At 43.1% G+C, this 27,444-nt stretch overlaps 1 protein-coding gene across 1 annotated transcript in view; it reads left to right on the plus strand.

The window, feature by feature from the left end:
- Positions 1-23,043, plus strand: part of LOC115083923 (zinc finger protein 98-like) — a 48,239-nt gene extending 25,196 nt beyond the window's left edge. Inside the window, exon 6 of the mRNA XM_029588025.1 lies at positions 20,897-23,043. Coding sequence (XP_029443885.1) covers positions 20,897-22,038 — 1,142 coding nt within the window. The 3' untranslated portion in view covers positions 22,039-23,043. The remainder of the gene's footprint in view (positions 1-20,896) is intronic.
- Positions 23,044-27,444: the final 4,401 nt, after the last annotated feature.

Raw genomic sequence — 27,444 nt, forward strand, 5'->3', positions numbered from 1 at the left:
GACCCCAAGAAAAGGGCGGCGGTGCTGGACTCCATCCGACGATTGGAAGGCTTGGGGGCCATTTCCCCCGTCCCTGTCGATCAGCGAGGCAGGGGCAGGCACGCCATTCACTTCGTGGTTCCCAAGAACGACGGCACGTCACGGCCAATCCTGGCTCTAAAAGGGGTAAACAGATGCCTTCGTGTTTCCCACTTCAAAATGAAGACAATTCACTCGGTGATAGCGTCGGTGCGTCCGGGCGAATTTCTGGCGTCCCTAGATCTCACAGAAGCGTACCATTCACATGGGCATCCAGCAGGTTCTGCAGTCTAGGAAGGCACTACCAATTTCGAGCACTCCCTTTTGGGCTCGCGACCGCTCCTCGGACATTCACGAAAGCGATGGTGGTAGTGGCAGCGCGGCTCCGTCGGGAAGGACTCCTGGTTCATCCTTACCTGGACGACTGGTTGGTCCGGGCAAAGTCAGAGGATCAGTGTCGGCGGGCGGTGGCCAGAGTGTTACAGCGCTTGCAGTCACTAGACTGGGTGGTCAACTTCAACATGAGTCAACTGACTCCCACTCAATCCTTGGAATCTCTGGGAGCCGTATTCGACACGAAGCGGGGCTAGGTGGTCTTATCTAAAGATCGGATATGCAGGCTGCAGTCTCAAGTGCGGCGTTGGTTCGCCCTCAGCCGCCCGCGAGTGTGCGATTACCTGACGGTTCTGGGATTGCTGGCTTCAACGCTCGCGTTGGTACCCTGGTTTTCTACCTACCGCTCCCATTCGCGGGCCAGGCGCGGTCCAGCCTGCTCTGGTGGCTGGATCCCAGTCATCTGTCCGGTGGAGTGTCACTTCTTGGGCCCAGGTGGACGATGGTGACCACGGATGCCAGTCTCTCCGGCTGGGGAGCAGTTTGCCTAGGGAAATCGGTGCAAGGATTTTAGTCAGTCGCAAGCCCGGTGGCCTATCAACTGTCTGGAGACCAGAGCGGTCCATCTGGCTCTTCAAGCCTTCCTACGGTGCTCTGGGGAAAGGCAGTCCGAGTTCTTTCGGACAATGCGACTACAGTGGCCTACATCAATCACCAAGGCGGGACGAGACGTCCGCGGGTGGCACGGGAGGCGCAGTCCTTGATGGCTGGTCGGAATACATCCTCAACAATGTCGCAGTGTCTCATATTGCCGGGGTCCACAACGTCCAGGCAGATGTCCCCGCCTGGATTCCGGCGAGTGGGAGCTGGCGGGAGAAGCGTTTCTCCTCATCTGCAGGAAGTGGGGGGTTCCCCACATGAATCTGATGGCCACGTGGCACACCGCGAAGGCTCCGCGATTGTACAGTCGGCGTCAAGAGAGGGGAGCAGAAGGCGTCGACGCGTAGGTGCTTCCCTGACCGACGGTTCTCCGTGTTTCCTCATGGCCCATGATCGACAAGATGCTGCGGCGCATAGAATTGCACCCGTTCAACGTGATCCTGGTGGCGCTGGAGTGGCCGCGCCGCCCGTGGTTCGCAGACCTCTTCAAGTTGTCGGTGGCGGCTCCCCTTCGTCTACAGGGGTTCACGGGGCTGCTTCATCAGGGCTCCGTCTGTTTGGAGGATGCGGATCATTTTGTCTCGCGGCATGGTTTTTGAGAGGAATCGGTTGCAGAGAACAGGTTACTCGGCCGCGGTCATAGCTACGCTGTGGAGTTCCCGGAAGCAGTCTATGTCCCTGGCGTATGTCCGGGTATTGGTACTCTTTGAGGAATGGTATGTTGAGCGGGGTTTGAACCCCACTGTCGCTGCCGTTTCCGATATTCTGGTTTTTCTCCAGGCCGGGCTGGCCAAAGGCTTCGCGTGCAGTTCGCTACGGGTCCAGGTGGTGGCGCTTGGTTGTTTGCGAGGGAAGGTCCGGGGAGCCTCCCTGGCTCTTCACCTGGATATAGCCCGTTTCCTGCGGGGGGGCTAAACACCTCCGTCCTCCCTTGCGTTCACCTTGTCCGGCTCCGCCGTAGGCTCGGCACCGTTGGAGCCCTTGAAGCGCGCTACGGTCCAAGCTCTCACGTTGAAGACCGTATTCCTAGTGGCGGTTGCTTCGGCACGCCGTGTTTCGGATTTACGGGCGTTGTCATGTGTTTCGGATTTACGGGCGTTGTCATGTAGGGAGCCGTTTATGCGGATCTCTGACGTAGGGGTTTCCTTACGGGCTGTTCCTTCGTTTCAGCCTACGGTAGTGTAGGTTTTTCACGTGAATCAATCAGTGGAGCTTCCCGCTTTCGCGGTCAGGGAGTCTTCGGACCCGAAATCGAAAGAATTGCGAAAACTGGATGTGCGGAGGTCACTTCTTCACTATCTAGAAGTCACTGATCCTTTTCGGGTGACGGATCATCTGTTTGTCCTGTTTTCGGGCCCACAGACGGGTTCTGCGGCGCCTCGCACAACGATCGCCCGTTGGATCAAAGAGGCCAGTGGCTCAGCGTACCTAGTGCGGATAACTTGCGCCAGTGGGTCTCAAGGCTCATTCGACGCGGTCCCACGCTGCGTCTTGGGCGGAATCTTCTCAGGTGTCGCCTCAAGTGATTTGCAGGGCGGCTACCTGGCAGTCATTGCATACCTTCTTCACACATTATCGGTTGGATGTTCAGGCTACTGAGGCCGGAGGGTTTGGAGAGAGGGTATTCCGAGCGGGACTCTCTGCTTCCCACCCTCGGTAACTTAGCTCTGGTACATCCCAGGTGTCCTGGACTGATCCTGGTACGTACAGGGAAAGGAAAATTAGTTTCTTACCTGATAATTTTCGTTCCTGTAGTACCAAGGATCAGTCCAGGATCCCGCCCGCAGTGCTACAATCAAATAACGGAGAGTCCGCTCATAGTTCTTTAAGATTACAGCTCTCTGCTTGTTTCTTTCGCTCTCCCGGTTGGGGAGTCTGGTTCCCGTAGGGGTTGATATTGTTTCCATTTAAGTGGCGTGTTTTGCTAGTTGGCTATGGTTGCCTTATTGCTTTCTACTTTGACATTACGTATGACTGAGGGGCTGTGACTGGCACAGGGGCATATATGGCTCCGCCCACAAGTTTTGCTCTGTCTCCATCTACTGGTGCGGAGTCACAACCCAGGTGTCCTGGACTGATCCTTGGTACTACAGGAACGAAAATTATCAGGTAAGAAACTAATTTTCCTTTATTGTCTCAACTGCAAGCATGATACAAAACAAGTAATCGAAATACATCATAAACAGTCGGCAAACATCCGTGAATATCTTATACAGGTACCTCCGAGACATTTTGACCATTAAAATGGTATAAACAAACCCCCCCTTCCCTTCCCTCCCCTCCCTCCCCCCCTCTGCTGGAGAATAGTACAAAACATAGCAAAGAAAGGTATGACATATGGATCCAAAATTATATAGGAATTCCCGAGAGTGAACTTGACATGACACTGATCCATTTCCGTAGCTTATATCAGGTCCTCACACTCCCATAGTACTATAAGGAGCCTTGATTGTCTAACCATGCCTGAAAGGGCGCCCAAATGTTCTGAAAAGCTGACACTCTGTTTTGATGTGTGGCTGTCAACCATCCCAGCTGGTAATAGGATAGCACCCTATGTTGTACCCCAGCTATGGTTGGTGCTTCCCGTTGCTTCCAATGTAAGGCGATCTCAGCTCTGGCCACAATAAAATTTTGCAATATCAATTTCTGTGTCTGAGTGGTATGTTCTGCTAATGGAAGGCCTAAGAGAGCATGCCAGGGCTGTACATTACAAGTAGCTTGGAACATCTGTGCTAACCACTTAAACACTGCATGCCAGAAGGTGCATATCCGCGGACACGACCACCAAACATGATAATACGTGCCACTTTCTCCGCATCCCCACCAACAAATATCAGGGATAGATGGATAGAACCTATGGAGTGCGGCAGGTGTATAGTGCCAGCGGTAGATCATTTTATAACAATTTTCTTGTAACCCCGTTGAGATGGAGCATTTACGAGCCATGGTATAAATGATATCCCAATCACTATCTTCCAACTGGGTCCCAAAATCAGATTCCCATAACACTCGATATTTAGGTTCTTTGATCCTTGTATTGTTAAACAGTGTATATATTTTGGAAATAATACCTTTGATGGTCGGTGCATGCTGGCATAAAGTTTCAAATAAAGTATTTCAAATAAAGTATTACATAAAGTACTCCTCTCTAATATCTCTATAAAGTTGATGCCTAGTAATCTATTATAACTAATTTATTTAATGTATTTATCATATGTATTAACGTTAATATATTCTTCTTAATTCTTCCTTTTATTTTCCCTCTCCCTCCCCTTCCCTGTTTGCATTCCCTGATTCAATTTTTCCTTGTTATAATCTCCTAATGTCCTTTCTAAGTTGAATATTAATTGTAAAGCACTGCCGCTAATTTCTATCTGTTCCAGCGCTGCTGCTAAAGTTTTGTTGAATGTACACCGACATGATGTTACTAAACGAATGTCGGTATATAAAGAACCTCAAATAAAATAAATAAATAAATTAGTTGTGCGCACAGTGTGTAGTCGAAGCCCTCTGTTGATAAAGGAATGAATCCCAGCATAAAGAAAAAAATCAATAGTCCCTTCCGAATGTAAAGCGCATAATTGGTCCCTGGACTTCATCCCTCCTTGGTGGATAACATGACCTAAGCATATGAGACCTGCCCCCACCCAACGCCTGGTAGCTAAAGAGCGTTCCTGGAAGGGGAGTGCAGTATTAGTAAATAAGTGTGTCATTAGGGAATAGCTCTCCTCACCTATCAGCAACGGCTTCCATCTTTGCCAGATACGCAGGGTAGTGCAGAGAGCGTACGGAATATACTTGATAGAACCCCATGAATTGCGTGGCTGCCACGGTAAAGCAGATATTGGGAAGTTGCCCATTAGACCTTGCTCTATGTGTACCCATTGTGGAGCTTCCCGTGTATCATGTAAGGCCACAAGGGCTCGCAATTGTGCCGCATAGTAATACCAGGCAAAAAAGGAGAGCAATTTTTAAACTAGAACATGAGGAAAAGCTGACAGTTGCTCAGCTGCACATGGTGCAGAGGGAGGCATCTTCTAACATAACAGGGCAAATTAGAGTATCCAGATATGTTCCAATATAGACAAAAGTAGCCCAGGTGCCTTTAAGTAAGGAATAGACTGCTAAGAAAGTTGTATATATAAATAAAAAATATACCTTGAAATGTCGATATGTGTAAATACCAGAAGTAGGCATAATTGACATCTTAAAGACATGGTGGAAGGAGGATAACCAGTGGGCAGTGATATACCAAGGTACGAATTATATTGCGATGATAGGACGGATAAATTTGGTGGGGCGGGGAGGTTTGTGCTGTATGTTAGGGATGGCATAGAGTCAAACAGGATAAAGATCTTGCAAGAGACTAAATGGAATCTTTATGGATAGAAATTCCATGTGTGATGGGGAAAAGTATAGCGATGGGAGTATTTAACCATCTGCTTGGCCAAAATGAATGGACAGACAAAATGCTAGCAAAAACTAGGGATGCGAATAAATTTGGCAGTACAGTAATAATGGGAGATTTCAATTTCCCCAGTATTTGTTATGTTCGTGGACCCTTGAGGCGAGATGGGAGTTGGTATACCACAGAGGGAAGGCCCACATGGAACCTATCACCGGTAGATGGAGCCGGTAAGGTCAACCCAACTGGAGTTTCACCTATACCAGCCCGCATTCCCCGCAGGTTGAGCCCTTGAGTGCCGGGGCCAGCAGGACTTAGGTGCGGGTTGCCTAGATGAAGCAGGACAGGCGAGGCAGAGACGAGGTCAGAAGTCCGGGTCAGAGCTGGCAGCAAAGGAGCAATACGAAAGTTTGGTCCGGAGTCCGAGACAGGCAGCAGAGGAGCAGAAGTGATGAAACCAGGCCAGGAGTAGATGCGGGCGGCAGACAGGAAAATAATGAAGCAAGCCAAGGGTCGGTACCGGGAGATCAAGTGAAGGAGATACACAGGACTGAAGGATGAAGGACGGAGCTGAATCAGGATCAGGAGCTGGTGCAGAGTCTGGAACAAGAGCAGAATCAGGCACAGGATCAACGAGCTCTCCGAGCAGACAAGCTGTTGCAAAGGCAACCAACAGGAGAGAAGCTGGGACTATATAGGGCTGCCTCTTGACGTCATAGAAGGAGCTGATGTCATAGGTGGCTGGCCCAGAGATTCCGACGCTGAGCCATTAAAGAGGCGGAGCCTCTCGCGCGCGTGCGCCTAGGGAGAGCTCCGCCGAGGACAGGACGGTGGCGTTCTGAGCCGCGTGGTCGGCCTGACACGGAGAATGCTGTGCCGACCAGAAGGAGTGCATTAGATGAAACCAAAAAACCTCCACTAAAATTCCAGAAGGAGTACGTTAGATGAAACCAAAAAACGTTAGATGAAACCAAAAAACCTCCACTAAAACCTCCACTAAAATTCCTGCACGTAGCCCGTTACCATGAAGATCCTTATATTATAATACAATTTTTGCATGTCAGAACAGACATTTATTTATTTATTTATTTAACACTTTTCTATACCGACCTTCATGGTAGAGACCATATCAGGTCGGTTCACATCGAATAGGGGAACTGAACCAAGAACAGTAACCAAACAAAAGGTTGAACATGAAAAAGCAAAGTTACATTTAACAGGGAAATTAAATTTACCTAGTATTGACTGGGTAAATATCACATCAGAACATGCTAGGGAGGTGAAGTTTCTAGATAAAAAAAATGACTGTTTCATGGAGGAACTGGTGCAGGAACTGATGAGAAGGGGAGTCATTTTATACCTAATTCTTAGTGGATTGCACCATTATCTCTTGGTGCAATCCGTAATGGTGGTGGGGTTGCTTGGAAATGGTGTTCATAACACCATCAAATTTGACTTAATAACTGGAGGGAGGACATCAAGGTAAGCTACTGCTCTGGCACTTAGCTTTTAAAATGGAGACTGATAAAATGAAAAACATAGACAAAAACTAAAAGGTTCAGCTGCAAAGGTTAAACGTTTACATCAGGCGTGTGCATTGTTTAAAACTAAAACAAAAATCTCCCCTGTAAAAATCTTGTATTCTTACCTTGTATTCTTATATTTTTTGATTGATGTTAATTATTAGAAATACACTGTTCTGACATGCAAAAATTGTATTATAATATAAGGATCTTCATGGTAACGGGCTATGTGCATTGCCTCTTGGCTCTGGCCACAAACAACTCTTGCATTACATTGCCCAAGTTTAATCAGAGGCCCTTAAAAACACACGTCTTTTTGCTTTAGAATTTTTTGATTTCAAGTAAAACAATTCCAATTTGTTTTTAAAATGTTGAAAATTTATAGTCACTGTATCCTCAATCATTGTATCTTCGTTTGTGGCGTTTCTCAGCATGATGTTTCTTGAACCAGAAAAAAAAATAGGAATACAAAGAGAGAAGACAGAAATTTTAGTGGAGGTTTTTTGGTTTCATCTAACATACTCCTACTATAAGACTATACTAATCAGCATTGTTTAAAAATACCATCTGGGATGCTCAGACCAGATGTATTCAACAAATTAAAAAAGGCAGAAGGCCAAACGATTGCTTTTTTTAATGGTTAAAAGGTGAGGTGAAAGAGGCTATTTTAGATAAAAGAACTTTCAAAAAATGGAAAGAGGATCCAACTGAACAAAATAGGAAAAAAGCCTAAGCGTTGGCAGGTTAGATGCAAAACATTGAGAAGGCAGGTAAAAAGAGAATTAGTAAAGTAGCTGGACGTAAAGGCAAAATCTCAAAATAAAAATGTTCAAATTCATCTGAGGCAGGAAGCCTGTAAGGGAGTCAGCTGGGATCGTTAGATGGTTAAGGGGGCACTTAAGGAAGGCAAGGCCATAGTAAAAAGACTAAAATGTAGATTTTAAAAGGGCTCTGTGTGCACCATTTATACGCACAAGTGGCCCGAGCGGGAGCTACACGAATTTTAAATAGTCGGGAAGGGCGCGCGTACATTGATGTATGCACGCCCAGAAAGTGGGCGAAAAAGGGGCAGGGCATGGGCGTTCCAGAGGCGGAGCCAGCACTGATGCGCGTAGCCTCTAATTTTCCTCTCTGCTACTGCTCCTTGTTACACACAGGAGTCCATCACAGAGAGAGAGCAAGAGCCTCTTTATAGGACATGTCTGCCATTTCTTCATCTCCCTCTACACATTGCTTTTTCTCACTTTCAGTTTCACTATACCACTTTAGACCTTCCTTCTTTCTCTGATACATCTGCAAAATGTTTTTTCCTCTCGCTTTACCACGTTGGCAATGCTTTCTTCCGCTTGACCTTTTGCTTTCCTGATTTCCCTCTTCCCCCTCAGTTTAACCAGGTATTCCTCCCTGTGTTCCTTTTTTGGGATCCTTTATATTTTTTCAATGCTGTTCTTTTTGCTTTTTTTTTCCCCCAGGCACCTCCTTTGAGAATCAGATCAGTTTCATTTTCCTCTTGCTTTTGTTTACTTTTCTAACACATAGATTTGTTTAATTTGACCCACTATTGTTCCTCCTCACCCATTTTCTCCCAATCTTCTAGTTCTTGCTTCAGAAGAATCCCCATTTTGACAAAGGTCCATGGTTTTGAGATTCAAAACTCGGGTCTTCGAATGACTTTTCTGTATCTTATTTGCAATATCAAACCATTCCGTCTGATGATCACTGGTGCTCAGGTGGGCACCTACTTGGATTTTGGACACATTATGCCCGTTTGTGAGCACTAGGTCGAGTATCTCACCCTCCCTTGTGGGTTCCATTACTGTTTGTTTGAGTAGAGCCAATTGAAGGGTATCCACTAAATCTCTAATTCTTGTAGATTCTGCAGAAGGGATACGCCAATCCACATCCAGCAAATTAAAATCTCCAATGAGCCACACTTCTCCCTTCATTCTCATCTTTTGGATGTCTTCAACCAGATCTCTCTCCAGTTCTTCTGTCTGAATCGGAGGCCTGTAGAGCACACCGATGTAAATGGAAGCACCATCTTCTTTTTTTTAGGACAGCCCATAATGCTTCTTCCCGCCCCCATGTTCTTGCATTTCAGTTGCTTGGATATTGTTTTTGACATAAAGAGCTACTCCTTCCTCTTTTCTGTCCTCTCATTATCTCTTAAATTATAGCCCAATCATGAGACTCGGTGAACCATGTTTCTTTAGCAGCAATGATGTCCAAGTTCACTTCCACTATTAGGACTTGCAGGTCTGGTATTTTATTATACAGACTACGAGCATTTGTGGTCATAGTTTTCCAACTTTTCTCCCTTGGATTCTTGTTCTTCCTAGTCACTTTTTCTGCTTTTATGAGCTGACTGATTGTTATTTTCTCCTTCCACTTCCTGTATTGCTTGGGGCTGACGTCAATTCCATTGGCCACCTCCTGCCATCCCCGCCCTCTAGTTTAAATGCCTGATAATTTATGACCTGAATTTCTCACTTAGCATCCTGCCAAGGACCAATGTAGACCATCCTTACCATATAACCTTTTACTGCTCCATACATGGCCCCAGTCTCATATGTATTAAAAACCACTTTCTTTACCCCGTCTTTTGAGCCAGAAATTGAAGTTATATATATGGCAGAGCCTTTCCTTCTCCTTTCGATGAGCAGGTAATATTTCCAAAAAGGCAATGGTCTTTCCCATGTGTCTTCTCTAGATTTTGGAAATCTTTCTATACTGCAAGAATACCATTTCTAACAAGGTCATTGGTCCCCAAATGGATGATAACATTGACATCAGAGTCTCTACTTTTTTCTATAATTGCATTGACTATCTGATTGGTATTTCTACTATGTGAGGATCCCAGAAGGCATTTAACTTTTGTGATTTCCCACATTGACTCCTCTGATGACCAAATCTCCCAGCAGAAGAAGCTTCCTTTTATGACATTTGAGAATGTTTAAGAATTTCTGGGTATACTGAGTGTCTTCATCCCTTTCAGACATGACTTCGTTTTCTATTGCTGGAGCTTCTTCATTATCCAATGCAGAAAAAGTATTAAGTAAGGGGTAACAGGCGGGGAGAGTGGTGTCTCTTGACCACACTCCTTATTCTGCCAGAGCCCAATGTAATCAGTTTATTCCTGGGTTTCTGAAACCTGGATGTATGCTTGCTCTATAGGAGTGGGTAGATATTCAGGATGCTGCACAGTTGAGGAAATTAGAGTCACATGTCTTGTTCTACCAGAGCCCACTGTAAACCATTTATTCTTGGGTTTCTGAGTCGTCTGTGGAAGCTAGGAGAGGTATTCTGGATGCTGCAAGAAAGTGTAGGTTTTCTGAAACCTGAACAATTCCTCTTTCAGATGAGTCAGCTGCTTTTTCTTCGCAGACAGCTGCAAGAATAATGGACAACCTTTAAGTATCCAAATAGTAGGCATGGGGACATAAGCACCACAATTGTTGTACTGAATAAAATAAATTCTGCTAATAGTGACTAATATGCAAGTTATTAGATTGGTACGTAGGTCTTATTTGCTTAACCTGCATCCTTGGAAGAACAATTTAAGAAGAAAAGACCCTAGAGGTGGATGGGTATGGGGCAGGTTGGAGCATATAAACAACTCTTGTAGATACCAGCCTTTTTAAATTAATAAACACAGTTACTTAAATACAGACTAGCAGAGATTCTAAAAAGTCTATATAGCTAGGAAAAATATAGAGATATTTCAAACCATGTAAAACATATAGGGGTAGATTTTAAAAGCTTGCGCGTGCACACATGAACATGCAATTTTATAACATTCGCACGCAGGCAGGCACATGTTATAAAATCGGGGATCAGCGAGCACAAGGGGGTGCACAATTGTGCACCTTGCGTGCACTGAGCCGCGCTGCCTTCCTCCGTTCCCTTCCACCTGACCTAACCTTCCCACCCCTCCCCCTAACCTTCCCTCCCCCCCTCCAGCCCTACTCTAACCCCCCCAGAATGTTTGTCCTACCTTTTGTGCCTGCCTCCGGGCAGGCGCAAGCTGCAGGCACCAGCAGCCTGCCGGCACGCGATCCTCCGACACAGCTGCAATGGCCGCTCTGTCGGAGGCCTCTGGCTCCGCCCCTCCCCCAGACCGCCCCTTTAGTAAAGCCCCGGGATTTACACACTTTATGCTCTTTTTAAAATAGGCCCAGCACACGTAACCCTTTGAAAATCTGGCCCATAATGCAGAAGAAAAATGTGAGCAAGAAAGCAATCTATATTATGGCAAACTTTAAAATTCATCTTATCTGGCCACAAAGTCAGGTAGGGTTGTGTCCCTGTAGAGGCAGCTGTGCACTTTATTGTACTTCTAACTAACAGGGTCATTCATCATAATGGGTTATGGCGTTAATGCACGCATTAACGCCATAACACATGTGATAACGGTAGCACACGGCGGGAATGCAAATTTTGGGAAGGGGCGGGATTTGTGAAAATGAGGGGCAATATCACACCATGTGATAGCGTAACGCCGGAAATAACTACACCTTTTTTCCTGGCAATAAGGTGTGCGATGTGATCAAAACCGCCGTAACGCAATTCATGATAAATTTTTCGAATTGCATTTTGGCCATTTCTGGGCTTGAGAAGGGAGATGGAGAGGAGTGGAGTAGAGAGAGAGAGCCTCTGGGGAGGCCCTCACAGTGTGCAACTATTTATATGCCTATAGGAGGGCCATCTAATAGCTCGAGGTGAGGTGTTGGTGGTGGTTTAGGGTTTTAGGGGCCAGTTTTTCATGCAGAGTGAAACATACGAACAGCACAGTACACCTCTGTGAAGATTTGATGTCATTTGGAGTGAGGAAAGTCTCACAAAGATGAAATTTTGTACTATGTTATCTCACCTTAGCTAAACGGTATTCTCTTATAGTGTCCATCAAGCTAGGGTGAAAGAACATAGTAGAAATTTCATCTTTGTGAGAGTTTCCTGACTCCAAATGATATCAAATCTTCACCGAGGTGTACCGTGCTATTCGTACATCTCACTCTGCATGAAAAACTGGCCCCTAAACCACCACCAACACCTCACCTCCAGCTATTAGATGGCCATCCTATAGAGATATAAATACTTGACTACTATGAAGGCCTTATAGATAGTCTCTCTCTCTCTGAAATAGGAATTATCGCATGGCGGGAAAACTTTACCGAACCAAGCGATACTACCAGTGCAAAGTGTTATGTTACTGCATGGTGTGGTAATTCTAACATTTCCATAAATGCCTCTTTTTCTTAGTGTGGGCGTTATCCATGTGTTATTATAGGATTTTGATTAATCTAGGGGTAAAATAGTTCATGATGATCCCCTACTATGCATAGTGAATCACCAGACCAGAGGATACCAGTCCCAATTTTTTTTTAACTAACAAACAGTTACTTAAACTTATGGATAATGGTAAGCTGGTGGATGTGTAGTATATTTTGATTTTCAGAAAGAGTTTGATAAAGTCCCTCATGAGAGACTTCTAAGAAAATTAAAAAATCATGGAATAGGAGACAATGGCCTATTGTGGATTGCAAACTGGTTAAAAGATAGGAAATGGAGAATAGGACTTAATGGTCAGTTTTCTCAGTGGAGAAGGGTAAACAGTGGAGTGCCCTAGGGATCTGTACTAGGACCAGTGCTTTAATGTATTTATAAATGATCTGGAAAAGAGAATAATGAGTGAGGTGATCAAGTTTTCAGATGACATAAATATATTTTGACTTGTAAAATCACAAGCAATTATCAACAATTGTAGAAAGGTCTTGGGAGACTGGGCATCCAAATGGCAGATGAAATTTAATGTGGACAAGTGCAAAATATCTGACATAGGGAAAAGTAAACCAAACTGTAGTTACATGATATTGCGTTCCATATTGGGAGTTACCACCCAAGAAAAAGGATCTAGATATATCATTGTGGACAATGCTTTGAAATCCTTGACTCAGTGTGTGTTGGTGGTCAAAAAAGCAAACTATGTTAGGAATTATTAAGAAATGAATGGAGAATAAAACTGAGAATGTCATAACACCTCTGTATCACGCCGTGGTGAGACCGAACCTAGAATACTGTGTACAATTTTGGTTGCCACCTTTCAAAAATATAAGCTGAGCTGGAAAAGGTACAGAAAAGGGTGACTAAAATGTTAAAAGGACAGGTACGTCTCCCCTATGAGGAAAGGCTGAAGAGGTTAGGATTGTTTAGCTGGGAGAAGAGACGGCTGAAATTGGATATGATAGAGGTTTATAGAATCAGGAGTGGAGTAGAAAGGGCAAATGCAAATCTGTTTACTTTTTCAGAAAAGCCAAGGACTCGGGGGCATTCAGTCAGGGTAGTAAATAAATTGGAAAAAATAACGCATGATTAAGCTCTGGAATTCATTGCCATAGGATGTAATAAAGGCAACTAGCATAGCTGGGTTTAAGAAAGTTTTGGACAGGTTCTGGCAACTAAGATTTAATGCTAAAAAATGCTGAGCTATACATTTAAGGTGCAAAAACCCAAGGGAGAGTTACAGTGTAAGGGATGAAATTCTTCTAACAACGAAAGAAGAATGGGATCTGGGAGTGGTCATATATGTAAAGCCAGTTGCTGAATTACTGTTCGAAGTAAACCGATTAGATGTTCCAAACGATTATCGGTATATAAAAACCCTAAATAAATAAATAAATAAATCTTAAGGTGGCCAAACATTATTTAATCGATGGCAAAAATCAGAAAGATGCTTGGGTGCATAGGGAGAGGAATGGCCAGGAGAAAACGGGAGATTGTATTGCCCCTATATATGAGATCTCATTTGGAAGACTGTGTACAATTTTGGAGACCACAATTTCAAAAGCATATAAACTAGTTTGAGTTGGTTCAGAAGGTGGCTACCAGAATAATCAGTGGTGTTCACAATAAAGCATATGGGGACAGATTTAAAGATCTGAAAATGTATACCCTAGAGGAAAGAGAGATAGAGGAGATATACTTCCATGCACAGGAGGCGGGCTTCTTTTAACGAAAAGGAGGCTAAAGAACAAAGGTGATGGGATAAGAACATAAGAAAATGCCATACTGGGTCAGACCAAGGGTCCATCAAGCCCAGCATCCTGTTTCCAACAGTCGCCAATCCAGGCCATAAGGACCTAGCAAGTATCCCAAAAACTAAGTCTATCCCATGTTACCATTGCTAATGGCAGTGGCTATTTTCTAAGTCAACTTAATAGCAGGTAATGGACTTCTCCTCCAAGAACTTATCCAATCCTTTTTTAAACCAGCTATTCTAACTGCACTAACCACATCCTCTGGCAACAAATTCCAGAGTTTAATTGTGCGTTGAGTAAAAAAGAACTTTCTCCAATTAGTTTTAAATGTGCCACATGCTAACTTCATGGAGTGCCCCCTAGTCTTTCTATTATCCGAAAGAGTAAATAACCGATTCACATCTACCCGTTCTAGACCTCTCATGATTTTAAACATTTCTATCATATCCCCCCTTAGCTGTCTCTTTTCCAAACTGAAAAGTCCTAACCTCTTTAGTCTTTCCTCATAGAGGAGCTGTTCCATTCCCCTTATCATTTTGGTCGCCCTTCTCTGTACCTTCTCCATTGCAATTATATCTTTTTTAGATGCAGTAACCAGAATTGTACACAGTATTCAAGGTGTGGTCTCACCATGGAGCAATACAGAGGCATTATGACATTTTTCATTTTATTCACCATTCCCTTTCTAATAATTCCCAACATTCTGTTTGCTTTTTTGACTGCCGCAGCACACTGAACCGACTATTTCAATGTGTTATCCACTATGACACCTAGATCTCTTTGTAGTAGCACCTAATATGGAACCTAACATTGTGTAACTATAGCATGGGTTATTTTTCCCTATATGCATCACCTTGCACTTATCCACATTAAATTTCATCTGCCATTTTGATGCCCAATTTTCCAGCCTCACAAGGTCTTCCTGCAATTTATCACAATCTGCTTGTGATTTAACAACTCCGAACAATTTTGTATCATCTGCAAATCTGATTACCTCGCTTGTCGTATTTCTTTCCAGATCATTTATAAATATATTGAAAAGTAAGGGTCCCAATACAGATCCCTGAGACACTCCACTGCCCACTCCCTTCCACTGAGAAAATTATCCATTTAATCCTACTCTCTGTTTCCTGTCTTTTATTTATTTATTTAATATATTTCTATACCGGACTTCATGAATGGGATTCATATCAGGCTGGTTTACATGGAACTTGGGGATAAACAAGAAGGCCGAAACAAGCAAAGTTACATATAACAAGGGGATTGAACTTGGGGGCTATAGTAGCTAGGAAGTAGACAGAGAGGAATTAACTACATATAAGTAATTTATATAAGTCGGGTTATGAGATTAGTAAACATCCAATTCCTTGGGCTGAGTCTGACGAGAGATTTTTGAGTTAGGAGAAGGCTTGGAGGAAAAGCCACGTCTTAAGTTTTCTTCGAAAGGTAAGAAGGCAGGGTTCCAGTCTTAGGTCAGTCGGTAGTTTGTTCCAAAGGACTGGGCCTGCTGTGGAGAAGGAACATTCTTTGGTGGATGTTAGACGGGTGGATTTGGTAGGTGGGACTTGAAGGGTTCCTTTATATGCTTCTCTGATGGGTCTTTCCGAAGAGTGGTGTTTGAAAGGGGTCTGAAGGTCTAGTGTGAGCTGTTTGTGGATGGTTTTGTGGATTATGGTGAGTGCTTTATGTAGAATTCTATATTTTATTGGCAGCCAGTATAGGTTTCGGAGGATGGGGGTGATGTGAGCATGTCGGTTGGTGTTGGTTAAGATTCTGGCTGCTGCATTCTGGAGCATTTGTAGAGGTTTTGTTGCTGTGATGGGGAGCCCCAGGAGTAAAACATTACAGTAGTCAGTTTTCGAGAATAACGTAGATTAAAGGATGGTTCTGAAGTCCTGGAAGTGGAGAAGGGGTTTGATTCTTTTTAGAACTTGAAGCTTATAGAAACAGTCCTTGGTGATATTATTAATTGATTTCTTTAAATTCAGATGATTGTCTAGTATGACTCCTAAATCTCTTGTTTGAGAAATCTGTGTGTCAAGAGCTGTAATATCGGTGTTGGTCGAGTTCTCAGGGGAGATAAGAAGGATTTCCGTCTTGGAAGCGTTGAGAACCAGATTCAGGCTGGAGAGGAGGCTTTTTATGGACATCAGGCAATTTTCCCAGAAGTCAAGCGTTTTTGGCAGGGACTCTTTTATGGGGATCAATATCTGAACATCATCTGCATAGATGTAGTGTGTTAATTTTAGGTTAGTGAGCAGATGGCAGAGGGGCAGTAAGTAGATATTGAAAAGGGTCGGAGATAACGAAGAGCCTTGTGGGATGCCTAGCGTTGATTTATAACTTGGTGATTCTTTGTTGTTGACTCTAACCTTGTAGCTTCTATTGTTGAGGAAAGAGTTGAACCATCTGAGGGCGAGTCCCGCGATTCCAATGTCTGATAGATGGTTTAGCAGGATGGCATGGTTTACCGTATCGAAAGCCGCTGAGATATCTAGGAGGACCAGTAGGTATGAAAGCCCTTTGTCAAGACCCAAGAGGATGTGGTCTGATAGGGAGATGAGAAGGGTTTCTGTACTGGAGGATTTCCGGAAACCGTACTGTGAAGGGTATAGTATTTTATTTTCCTCAAGGGAGTCAGAGAGTTGTGTGTTCACAACTTTCTCTGTGAGCTTCGCTAGAAACGGAAGGTTGGATATGGGTATGAAATTGGAGAGTTCTTTTGTATCCAGGTTGGGTTTCTTCAAGAGGGGTTTGACAGAATCAGTTTTTAGCTCATCCGGGTAGATTCCTTGGGCTAGGGAACAGTTTATGATGTTGGTTAGTGATTTAGAGATGGTGCTGGGGATGAGGAGCAGAAGTTTGGTTGGGATGTGGTCTGTCGGATGACTGGAAGGTTTCATTTTCTTAAGGGTGGATTCTATCTCCAGGGTGGTAGTGGGTTCAAAGAAGTCGAGGATGTCTCTAGGGCGGTGGATGGGATTAGAGTTTTGGGGTGGGGGCATTGGGTTAGTGGGGAGGAGTGCAAGAGTGTTTGTAATTTTATCTTGAAAGAAGCATGCTAGTTCATTGGCTTTTGATTGAGCCTGTTCATCCGGGATGGTGGGGGCAGAGGGTTTTGTGAGTTGGGATACGAAGGAAAACAGAGCCCTGGCATCATATTGTATATTGTGGATTCTGCTTGCATAGAATTCTTTTTTTGTCTGTAGAAGAGAGATCTTGTAGAGATGGAGGGTACTTTTGTAATCCGATAGTGTTGTGGTGTTGGGGTTCTTACGCCATGTGCCTTCTTTGTGTCTGAGGTCTAGCTTCATTCATTTAAGTTCTGGGGAGAACCAGGGTTGTTTCTTTTTTTGTGACCAATTGATGGTTTTCGTCATTTTCGGGCAGAGTTTATTGGCTATTGATTCCGTGATACTGCTCCAAGAGAGAAGGGCAGAGTTGGGGTTGGAGATATCCAAATTAGGAAGATCTTTAGTTAGATGTTCACTAAGAGTGTCGGAGGGACATACTTTCCTGAAGTGGATGGTAGAGTGAAGTTGAGTTTTAATAGGATTTACTTTAGTAGTGAGAGTAGTTGATATCAGGGAGTGGTCCGACCAGGGTACAGGGGTGCAGTCTGGGGAATTATTGTAAGACAGGTTTGAGTTAATGAAAATGAGATCAAGCGTGTGTCCTGCTTTGTGGGTTGGCTTATTGATGATTTGTTCAAAACCCATAGCTCTGAGAGTGGAGAGGAAGGATTCACAGTTAGGAGAGAGTGGCGAGGTGTCAACATGTAGATTGAAATCCCCCAATATCATAGCCGGTGAGTCTGTATTGATGTATTTGGCGATAGTTTCTATGAGAGGGGAGGCTTCGGTGTCGAGTGTTCCTGGAGGAGCGTAAACCAGAAGAATTTGGATATGTTTTGACTTGAACAGACCTAGTTCCAGTTTTTTTGAGGAAGTCTTGACTGGTTGTTGTGTGAGATGGAGTTCTTTCTTGGTGGCTAGTAGAAGCCCTCCTCCTCTTTTTTTGTTGTGTCTTGGGATTGAGAAGAAGTCGTAGAGGTGTATCGGTAGTTGGTTTATCAGGGAAGTGTCAGAACTTTTTAACTAGGTTTCTGTGATGGCACAGACGTCTGGTTTGGAATCTAGCAGGTAGTCATTGAGGATATGGGTTTTCTTTGTGAGGGACTGGGCGTTGAAGAGTGTCAGAGAAAATAATGTGAGTCCTAATAGCTGGGTGAGAGGTGAAATCATGATAGGGATGAATGATCTCTTAGTGTGGCTCAAGGGTCGTTGTAGAAGACTCAAGTTGTGAGAGTGGTGACGATGAATGATGGGGATGGGGTAGGTTAGCATATTGACTCCGCAGATGATGTAGGAAAAGGAAGGTTGTTGTGAGGGAGAGATGGAGATAGTGGATTTTTGATACTCCTGTATTGAGTTGTTCTCAGAGATGATTGTTGGTGCTTGGATGAGAGAGCTAGAAATTTCTTATGTATAAAGAGTTATTAGGGGTAGTTGATGAAAGTTTGTTTGTCTGATGTTTGTTTGTCTGATGTTTGTTAGCCAGTTTGTAATCCACGAAAGGACATCGCCACCTATCCCATGACTTTTTATTTTTCCTAGAAGCCTCTCATGAGGAACTTTGTCAAACACCTTCTGAAAATCCAAGTATACTACATCTACTGGTTCACCTTTATCCACATGTTTATTAACTCCTTCAAAAAAGTGAAGCAGATTTGTGAGGCAAGACTTGCCTTGGGTAAAGCCATGCTGACTTTATTCCATTAAACCATGTCTTTCTATATATATGTTCTGTGATTTTGATGTTTAGAATACTTTCCACTATTTTCTTGCCTCACAAATCTGCTTCACTTTTTTGAAGGAGTTAATAAACATGGATAAAGGTGAACCTGTAGATGTAGTGTACTTGGTGTATAAAAATATGTGCTTTGTGCTACATCATGCGCAGTCTTATCCAAATAAGGGATGGGGGGATTTTCAAAATGCATAAAAGTGTTTGATTATTGCCCCCTTAAGGCCAAATTTTCAAAGGCCTAAGCACGTAAAACCTGGGGTTTTACGCATGTGGCTGGGCCTCACGTGCAATTTATAACTGGCCCGGCGACACGCAAAAACCCCAGTATGCACACAAGGGCCAAGCCCTGAAAAAGGGGCGGGGCGGGAGGCGAAGTCTGGGCAGAGAGGAGCGGGACAGAGGCCATTAGCTGCTGTTCTGGGGAAGCGTGCGCCAGCCGACTGCTGGTGCGCGGAGATTACTGCTGCTCCAGAGGGAGCAGTAAGTAATAAAATAAAAAATGTAGGGAAAGGTAGGTTAGGTTTAGAGGGTGGGGAGGAGAGGGAAAGAGCGAGGAAGTGTAGGTAGGGGGGTAGGGAAGTTCTCTCCCAGTCCGCTCCTTACTGGGAGGGAGCTGGGGAAGATCCAATTGTCACTGCGCGTATTTTATGAAAATTCGCCCTGCCCCCCTGCACGCATGGATTTTAAAAACAGCACACGTGCATGCGGCCATCCGATTTTGTAACATCTACATGCTGGCGCACGCATGTTATAAAATTGGTGCATCCATATGCGCGTGCCGGGAACCGCGTGGACATGGACAGCCGGGCTTTCCTTTTAAAATCCACCCCTTAGCAAATAAGAGGAAATATATAAAAATGTGTTAGAGCTATTATGTGAAAATATATTTTATATAATATTTTTGTTCTTCTAGTCTGCCTTTCCAATTTTTAGCTGAAGGCATTTTACATGTTTTAGGTACAATAAGAGTTGTGCCTACAATAAGCGTTACAATTATTCCCTTGGAAGAGAATGGGAACTTGTAGCTGCAGCAACGCCAGCCAGGAAAACTCAAATATCTGCTGAATTTCACCCTCTAGAGTTCAAAATTGAGTTGGGTTAATTGTTACATGATACATGGGGGACTTTATATTACTTTTTTCTAAGTGATATATGTTTTTTGGTTGTTTTTCTGTTTTGCCTTATATAGTGAAATGAATTTTAAAAGGGTAAAACATTTCATATTTTGCAAAATAAAAATCGCTATCTGGTCTTAGAGGGCCACAAACCAGTGTAGTTTTCATGATATCCCTAATGAACATGCATGCCACACATGTGCTTCCAGTGGATGCAGTGCATGCAAATATGTCCTACATATTCTTTAGGGTTATCTTGAGAACCAGACTCATGTTACAGCCCTAGAGGACTGTATTGGACACCCCTGATCTATGATCAACCTTAACTAGAGAGGGGGTCCCACATTCCTTGGAATGTCTTGGAAGCTTTCTTACGGCAGATATCTACTGGCTGTTCAATAAGGGGTAGATTTTTTTAAAAATACGCACTACCCGGCGTGCGCACATGGACGCACGATTTTATAACATGTGCATGCTGGTGCGTGCATGTTACAAAATTGGGGGCGGCGCGCGCAAGGGGGGGTACATTTTTGCTTTATTCGCGAGGCGACACATCGGGGCCTTCCCCAGTTCTCTCCCAATCCACTCCAATTTAGGAGCGGACTGGGAGGGAACTTTCCTACCCCCTCCCCTCCCCCTCTCCTCCCCATCCTCTAAAAACCCATTTTAAATCTTTTTACCTTTTTTTTTTTACAAGTTACTTCAGGGCCCGACATGAAGTAACTTGCGTGTGCCGGGACAGCGAACAATGGCGCTGTCCCAGCCTGCCCCTTCCAAGAGGCCCGACACTTGGGTGCGTCCCGGCCTTTATGCGCGTGGCCGGGCCTCTTGGAAGATTCACCCAGTGTGCATAAGGCCCGGCCACGCGCGTAAAGGCCAGGATTTACGCGTGCAGGGCTTTAAAAATCTGCCCTTAAGGTTTTTACAATAGAGCATTAAGTCATTTCCCATTTCATAATGCTAAGAAATGATGCCTTGCCTTTTATTTCTATCCAACAGGTAAAGGACCCAAAAATAAAAATAAGTATTCTAAGAAATGTCTTACAAATATTGGACCCAACAAAGTGCTTCCTGACAAAGAGAAACAAATCTTTGGAAATGCTTTTCATAAATCAGATGGCAGCAGAGACTGTGTAAGAGAATCTGTAACCAAAAGGGCAAAGAAAAGTTTTGTAGAAAAAAGACAAGACAAATGGACTGTTATTTCAAAAAGAGGTACAACTGGATGCAAGACAAATTTAACAAAACAGATAATATACAAGCATGCTAAATTATTCAAAACTTTTACAGGAAAAAATTCTCAACCTTCGAAATACACTAGCAAAAAAACATTGATTTGCACTGAGTGTGATAAATGTTTCTGTAAGTTATCTCACCTGAAACGACATCAAATGAGCCACACAGGAGAGAAACCATTTAAATGTTCTGAGTGCCATAAAAACTACCGTCAGAAATGGTCTTTGATAGAACATATGAAGATTCATGCAGGAGAAAATCTATTTAAATGTTCTGAGTGTGATAAAAGCTTTACTCGAAAATCTACTTTATTGAAACATGAAATGATGCATACAGGGGAAAAACCATTTAAATGTTACAAATGTGGTAAAGGATTCAACGAGCAGTCAACCTTGAGAACACATGAAATAATTCACACAGGCGAAAAACCATTTCCATGTTTGAAGTGTGAAAAATGTTTCCATTATAAAAGAAGCCTTAGATTGCATGAAATGACCCACAGTATAGGGAAACAATTTAAATGTTCTGAATGTGATAAAGGTTTCTATCAGAAATCTAGTTTAAGACGACATGAAATAATCCACTTGGGGGAAAAACCATTTAAATGTTCCGATTGTGTTCAAAGTTTCAATCAGAAATCTACCTTGAAACAACATAAAATGATCCACATGGCAGATAAACCATTTAAGTGTTCTGAATGTGATAAAGGCTTCAAGAGGATAGCTCACCTGAAAAGACATGAGATGATCCACACAGGTGAAAAACCATTTAATTGTTCTGAATGTGAAAAATGTTTCAGTAGGTTATCTCATCTAAGTCGACATGAAATGATCCACAAGGGAGAGAAACCATTTAAATGTTCTGAATGTGATAAAGGGTTTATTGAGAAATCCTGCTTCATTTAAATGTTCCGAATGTGATGAAAGCTTCGATGAGAAATCCTCCCTGAGAAATCATAAAAAGATCCACATGGGAGAGAAATCATTTAAATGCTCTGAGTGTAATAAATGTTTTTATTACCTGCGTAGCCTTAGATCCCACGAAGTGATCCATTTAACAGTGAAACCATTCACGTGTGCTGACTGTAATACATCTTTCAATAGACTGTCTTGCTTAAGACTTCATGAAATGAAACACACAGGAATGCAACCATTTCAATGTTCTGAATGTAATAAATGTTTCAGAATGATCTCTCACCTGAGACGACATGAAAAGATCCACAGGAGAGGAACCTTTTAAATGTTTGAAGTTTGTTATGTATGCAGACAGCACATGACAGGAATCATGTAGGTAAGGAGGTTGAGATCACACCCAGTATACCTTGGCATACAAATGAGGTTCACGCCTGTCATAATAACCAAGAAAAAGACCTATTTGGAGATGCTACCCAGGCAAAAACCATGTGAATGTGCTGAGTGTGAAAAATGCTTTTGTCAGACAGCACAACTGAATATACATGACAAGCACATGGGGGTAATCACATCCAACATTTTTAGACCAGCAAATAAAAAGCTTGGTTCCAGAAAACCAGATACAGTGTTAAAAGGAAAACACAAAAATGGTATTACTAACAGAAGTGCCAGTGCCAAGTGACTATTCTGTACTATAAACAGAGAGTGAGAAGATCCTGAGTACCTAGAGCTGCATACAGGGACCAAGAAAACATGTCAGAAAGATACAGAAATAGCCCAACTGTCTTGGGCACCACTGGCCTGATTAAAAGAACTTTCATATGTTACCTGTACCTATTACATCCTATGAACTCCAGAAGGAGGCTCTCTTGGCACAATGCTAGTAAATCTCAGTAAATCTGATATAAGCATGAGGTTCATTCCTGTCATAGTGGGGTAATTTTCAAAAGGTTTGTGCGCTTAAAACTGGCTTATACATGCATAAATGGGGTTTTTTAAATTGCTATGCTAAATGCTATTGAATTATCAATAGGTTTTAAGTGCGTAAGTGGACTTTTGAAAATTGCTACTGCATATGCTATTTTTATGCACATAAATTCTTTTGAAAATTACTACCAATATGTGCAAAACAAACCCATTTGGAAACACTGATTCAGAGGAAATACCATTTAAATATTTTGAATGCGATAAAAGCTTCAATCAGAATTTTGCCTTGTGAGAATATAAAAATGATCCATACAGAGAATTTTACCAACAAGGACATAAGAAAAGGAGAAAGATAACTCCTACATGAAGTTAATTTATAGAGAGGAAAATAAAATCACTGTGACAAAGATCAAGCTGTAAACAGAGGCACACGCCCTTATCTCGCAGCAAGTACTAGAAGTCTGTCATGTTACAAGGGACGGTGATTGGTGTGTGAGATTAAAGGAGGACCTGGATAGTTGATCAGAGCCTTGGGAAAATAGCATCAGACAAGATTGTGCATGGAGCAGAAATTATAATATTACTGGATATTTGTATGATCCAGCATGTGCAGAAGGAAGAAAGACATCAGAAGGACCAATTGTACTAACTACTCTTGGTGATTGTATAAATCTGATTGATTTCTTTCTGTGGATGCAGACTGTGTTTACAGAACTGGAGGTGCAGGATTTCTGTTGAGATTCTGTTCCTTCTTAAATAGACTTTAAGACTTCGCTCTCATACCTATTTAGAAGGAATGGTTGCACGAGACTATCAAACAATTTTAATGGTGGTTTTACTGGGAGGTTGAAACTGCCTCGGTTATTTTTTTTTTTTTTTAATTGCACAGAAGGACCTTGGAGCTTTCTCATTCTATCTTCTTTACCCAATTTAATGTCATGGGGGTGTGATGTATGTAAATGTCACTTTGGCTTGCCCCCCTGCTGCCAATCCAAATACTGCTGTCTAGAGACGCCACTGTATTGGAGAAATGTGTAATTATCACAGATTTCTTCTTATATTATGACTATGGTTAAATATATAATAATTATAAATCTGTTTATTTTTTCTCAAGTTTGTCTATATTAAAGCTGAACTGTTTAGCTTCTCCCTACAGGTTAACCCGAACATTTCAAATGAACTTATGGCCTTGAGTAACCTTAAACTGCTCAGTTGTAAATATGTGAATTCTTGCCTTCTCACCAAAAGAAAAATAATGAAAGAGAAAAAGTATAAACCACAACATGTTTTGTGTGCCTAAATCATATTTTATGTGAAGAAAACATGATTGGTTAGCGTTTGTAAACTACAAGTGATCGCAAAAAGAGAAAGACAGGTGACAGTATCTGGAAAAACTAAGAGAGGCTGGGAAAATAGGAATACAGAAATTCAAATAGAAAAAATAGCAAATATGGTAAAATGGGGGATGACTTTTTTTTAGATATCTTACTGATAGAAAGAAGTACAAAAGTGGCATTGTGAGACTCAACAATGAAGGGGAGGAATATGTAGAGGCTGAGGAGGAAAAAACAAAACTAAACATTTCTGTTCAGTGTACACTGTGGAAGGGCCTGGAGCTGGACCACATAAAATGAACACATAAGATTTTCAGAACGATGTGTTCATGAGGAGCTAACTAAACTTAAAGCAGATAAGGCGATGGGGCCGGATGGGATACATCCAAGGGTATTAAGGGAACCTAGAGATATCCTGGCAGCTCCGCTGGCTGACCTTTCAAATACTTCTTTAGAATCAGAGTAGTTCTGGAGGGCTGGAGAGGGGCTGATATGGTTCCTATTCATAAAACTGGAAGAAAAGAGGAGGAGGGGAACCGCAGACCGGTTTGTCTGACCTGTGTGGTGAGCAAACTAATGGAATCTCTGCTAAAACAGAGGATAGTGCAACTTTTGGAATCGAGTGGATTGCAATTTCCAAGGCAGCATGGTTCTACCAGAGGTAAATCTTGTGAGACCAATCTGATACATTTTTTTGATTGGCTGACCAGAGAGTTGATTCAAGGGGAGCGCTAGATGTAGTGTACTTGGATTTCAGGAAGTCCTTTGACATGGTTATGCACAGAAGATTTATAAATAAATTGAGCATCCTTGATATGGAACCTAGATTGACTGACTAGCGGGCCGATACAGTACAGTGCACTCCGATGGAGCGCACTGTTAACCCACCATTGGACGCGCATTTTCCCTTACCCCTTATTCAGTAAGGGGCCGAAAATGCGCATCCAACCCGCCGAACCTAATAGCGCCCTCAACATGCAAATGCATGATGATGGCCCTATTAGGTATTCCCGCGCGATTCAGAAAACAAAATGTGCAGCCAAGCCACACATTTTGTTTTCAGAAATTAGCGCCTACCCATAGGCGCTAATTTCTTCGGGCACCGGGAAAGTACACAGAAAAGCAGTAAAAACTGCTTTTCTGTGCACCCTCCGACTTAATATCATGGCGATATTAAGTCGGAGGTCCCGAAGGGTAAAAAAAGTAAAAACAAAAAAGAAAAAAAAAATTTGAAGTCGGCCCGTGGCGGTCTGGTCAAAAACCAGACGCTCAATTTTGCCGGTGTCCGGTTTCCGAGCCCGTGGCTGTCAGCGGGCTTGAGAACCGACGCCGGCAAAATTAAGCGTTGGCTGTCAAACTCGCTGACAGCCGCCGCTCCGGGCCAAAAGGAGGCGCTAGGGACGCACTAGTGTCCCTAGCGCCTCCTTTTGCCTGTTTCTATCGCCGGGCCTCATTTAAATACAGAATCGCGTGCACAGGCGAGTGGCCTGTGCGCGCGCTGGGAGAGCGGGCATTCGCCCGCTCTCTCGCAGACTTTACTGAATCGGCCAGTAGGTTAGAAAGTGACTGAATGGGACGCAACAAAGAGTAGTGTTAAATGGACTTTTCTCTGAGGAGGGGAGTGTTACTAGCTGTGGGCCTCAGGGATCAGTCCTTAGACCGGTTCTAACCTTTCGGTGAGCAACATAACGGAAGGATTATTGGGAAAGGTTTGTCTTTTAGGCGATGATACCAAAACCTGTAACAGGGTGGACACCCAAGAAGGTGTGGGAAAACATGAGGAGTGGTCTAACGAAGCTTGAGCAATGGTCTAAGATCTGGCAGCTAAAATTTAATGCTAAAAAATGCAGAGTAATGTATTTAAGATGCAAAAACCCAAGGGAAAGGAACAGTGTTGGAGGTGAAATTCTTCTAAGTATAAAGGAAGAGCAGAATCTGTGGGTGATTGTATCTGATGATCTTAAGGTGGCCAAACAGGTGGATAAAGTGATGGTAAATGCCAGAAAGATGCTTGGCTGCATAGGGAGAGGAATAGTCAACAGAAAACCCCGTATAGGTCTCACCAGAGACCTATACGGGGTTACATTGGCGCCCCGTATAGGTCTCTGGTGAGACCTAGCTTGGAATCCTGTGTACAGTTCTGGAAACCGCACCTTCAAAAGGATATAAACAGGATGGAGTTGGTCCAGAGGGCGGCTACTAAAATGGTCAGTGGTCATCGTTCTAAAGCGTATGGAGATAAACTTAAAGATCAAAACATGTACATCCTGGAGGAAAGGGGAGATATAATAGAGACATTCAAATTTTATCTCATGCATATTCATTGTGGATATACTGAAAACCTGATTGGATGGGGGTCCTCCAGGACAAGTTTGGGAACCTCTGGCATAAATCATGTTTTGCTGTGCACTAAGCCTTTTCTTTGCACACATTTTCTGCTTTGGGGCATTTTTTAAACTCCTGATGCAGTAGCATTTTCATTTATATTCCCATTTTTCAGGTACTTCAAAGCAGATTACATTCAGGTACTGTAGGTATTTCTCTGTCCCCAGAAGGCTCACAGTCTAACCCCTAGATTCATCAAAATGTGTTATTAATGCATTGATAACACCCACGTTAATAAAAAGGGGCGTGTTTAGGGACATTTTAGAATTACCACACCATGCGGTAACATATTGCTTCGCAGCAGTAGTATGTGGAGAGAGAGAATATCTACAAGGCCCTCAGAGTAGTGAAGTAGTTATAGATCTGTAGGAGAGCCATCTAAGAGGGTGAGGTGTTGGTGGTGGTTTTTAGGGTCCAGTTTCGCATGCGTTTTGCTATCGCATGGTGCGACATTTCCCCTCATTTAACTAAATCCCGCCCAAACTCCTCCCTGATCCCGCTCCTCCAAAAAATTTGCGCCATGTGTTACTGTTCATAGCGCATGCGTTATGGCATTAACACGTTACCACCGTAACCATTTCAGCGTGCGGGGTTTTTTTTGTTTTTTTTATTTATCAGTTTTTTAAAAAAAAAATGCAAAGAACTTCTTTGCAATGAAACAAAGAAAAAAAGAAAAATATCTCTAAAGAAACATTACATACATTCATGTATATATCTCTATATAATTTCAGTGTGCGGTTTTAATGCCCCCCCC

The sequence above is a fragment of the Rhinatrema bivittatum genome, chromosome 2, assembly GCF_901001135.1.
Source record: "Rhinatrema bivittatum chromosome 2, aRhiBiv1.1, whole genome shotgun sequence".
In the NCBI taxonomy this organism is placed as follows: domain Eukaryota; kingdom Metazoa; phylum Chordata; class Amphibia; order Gymnophiona; family Rhinatrematidae; genus Rhinatrema; species Rhinatrema bivittatum.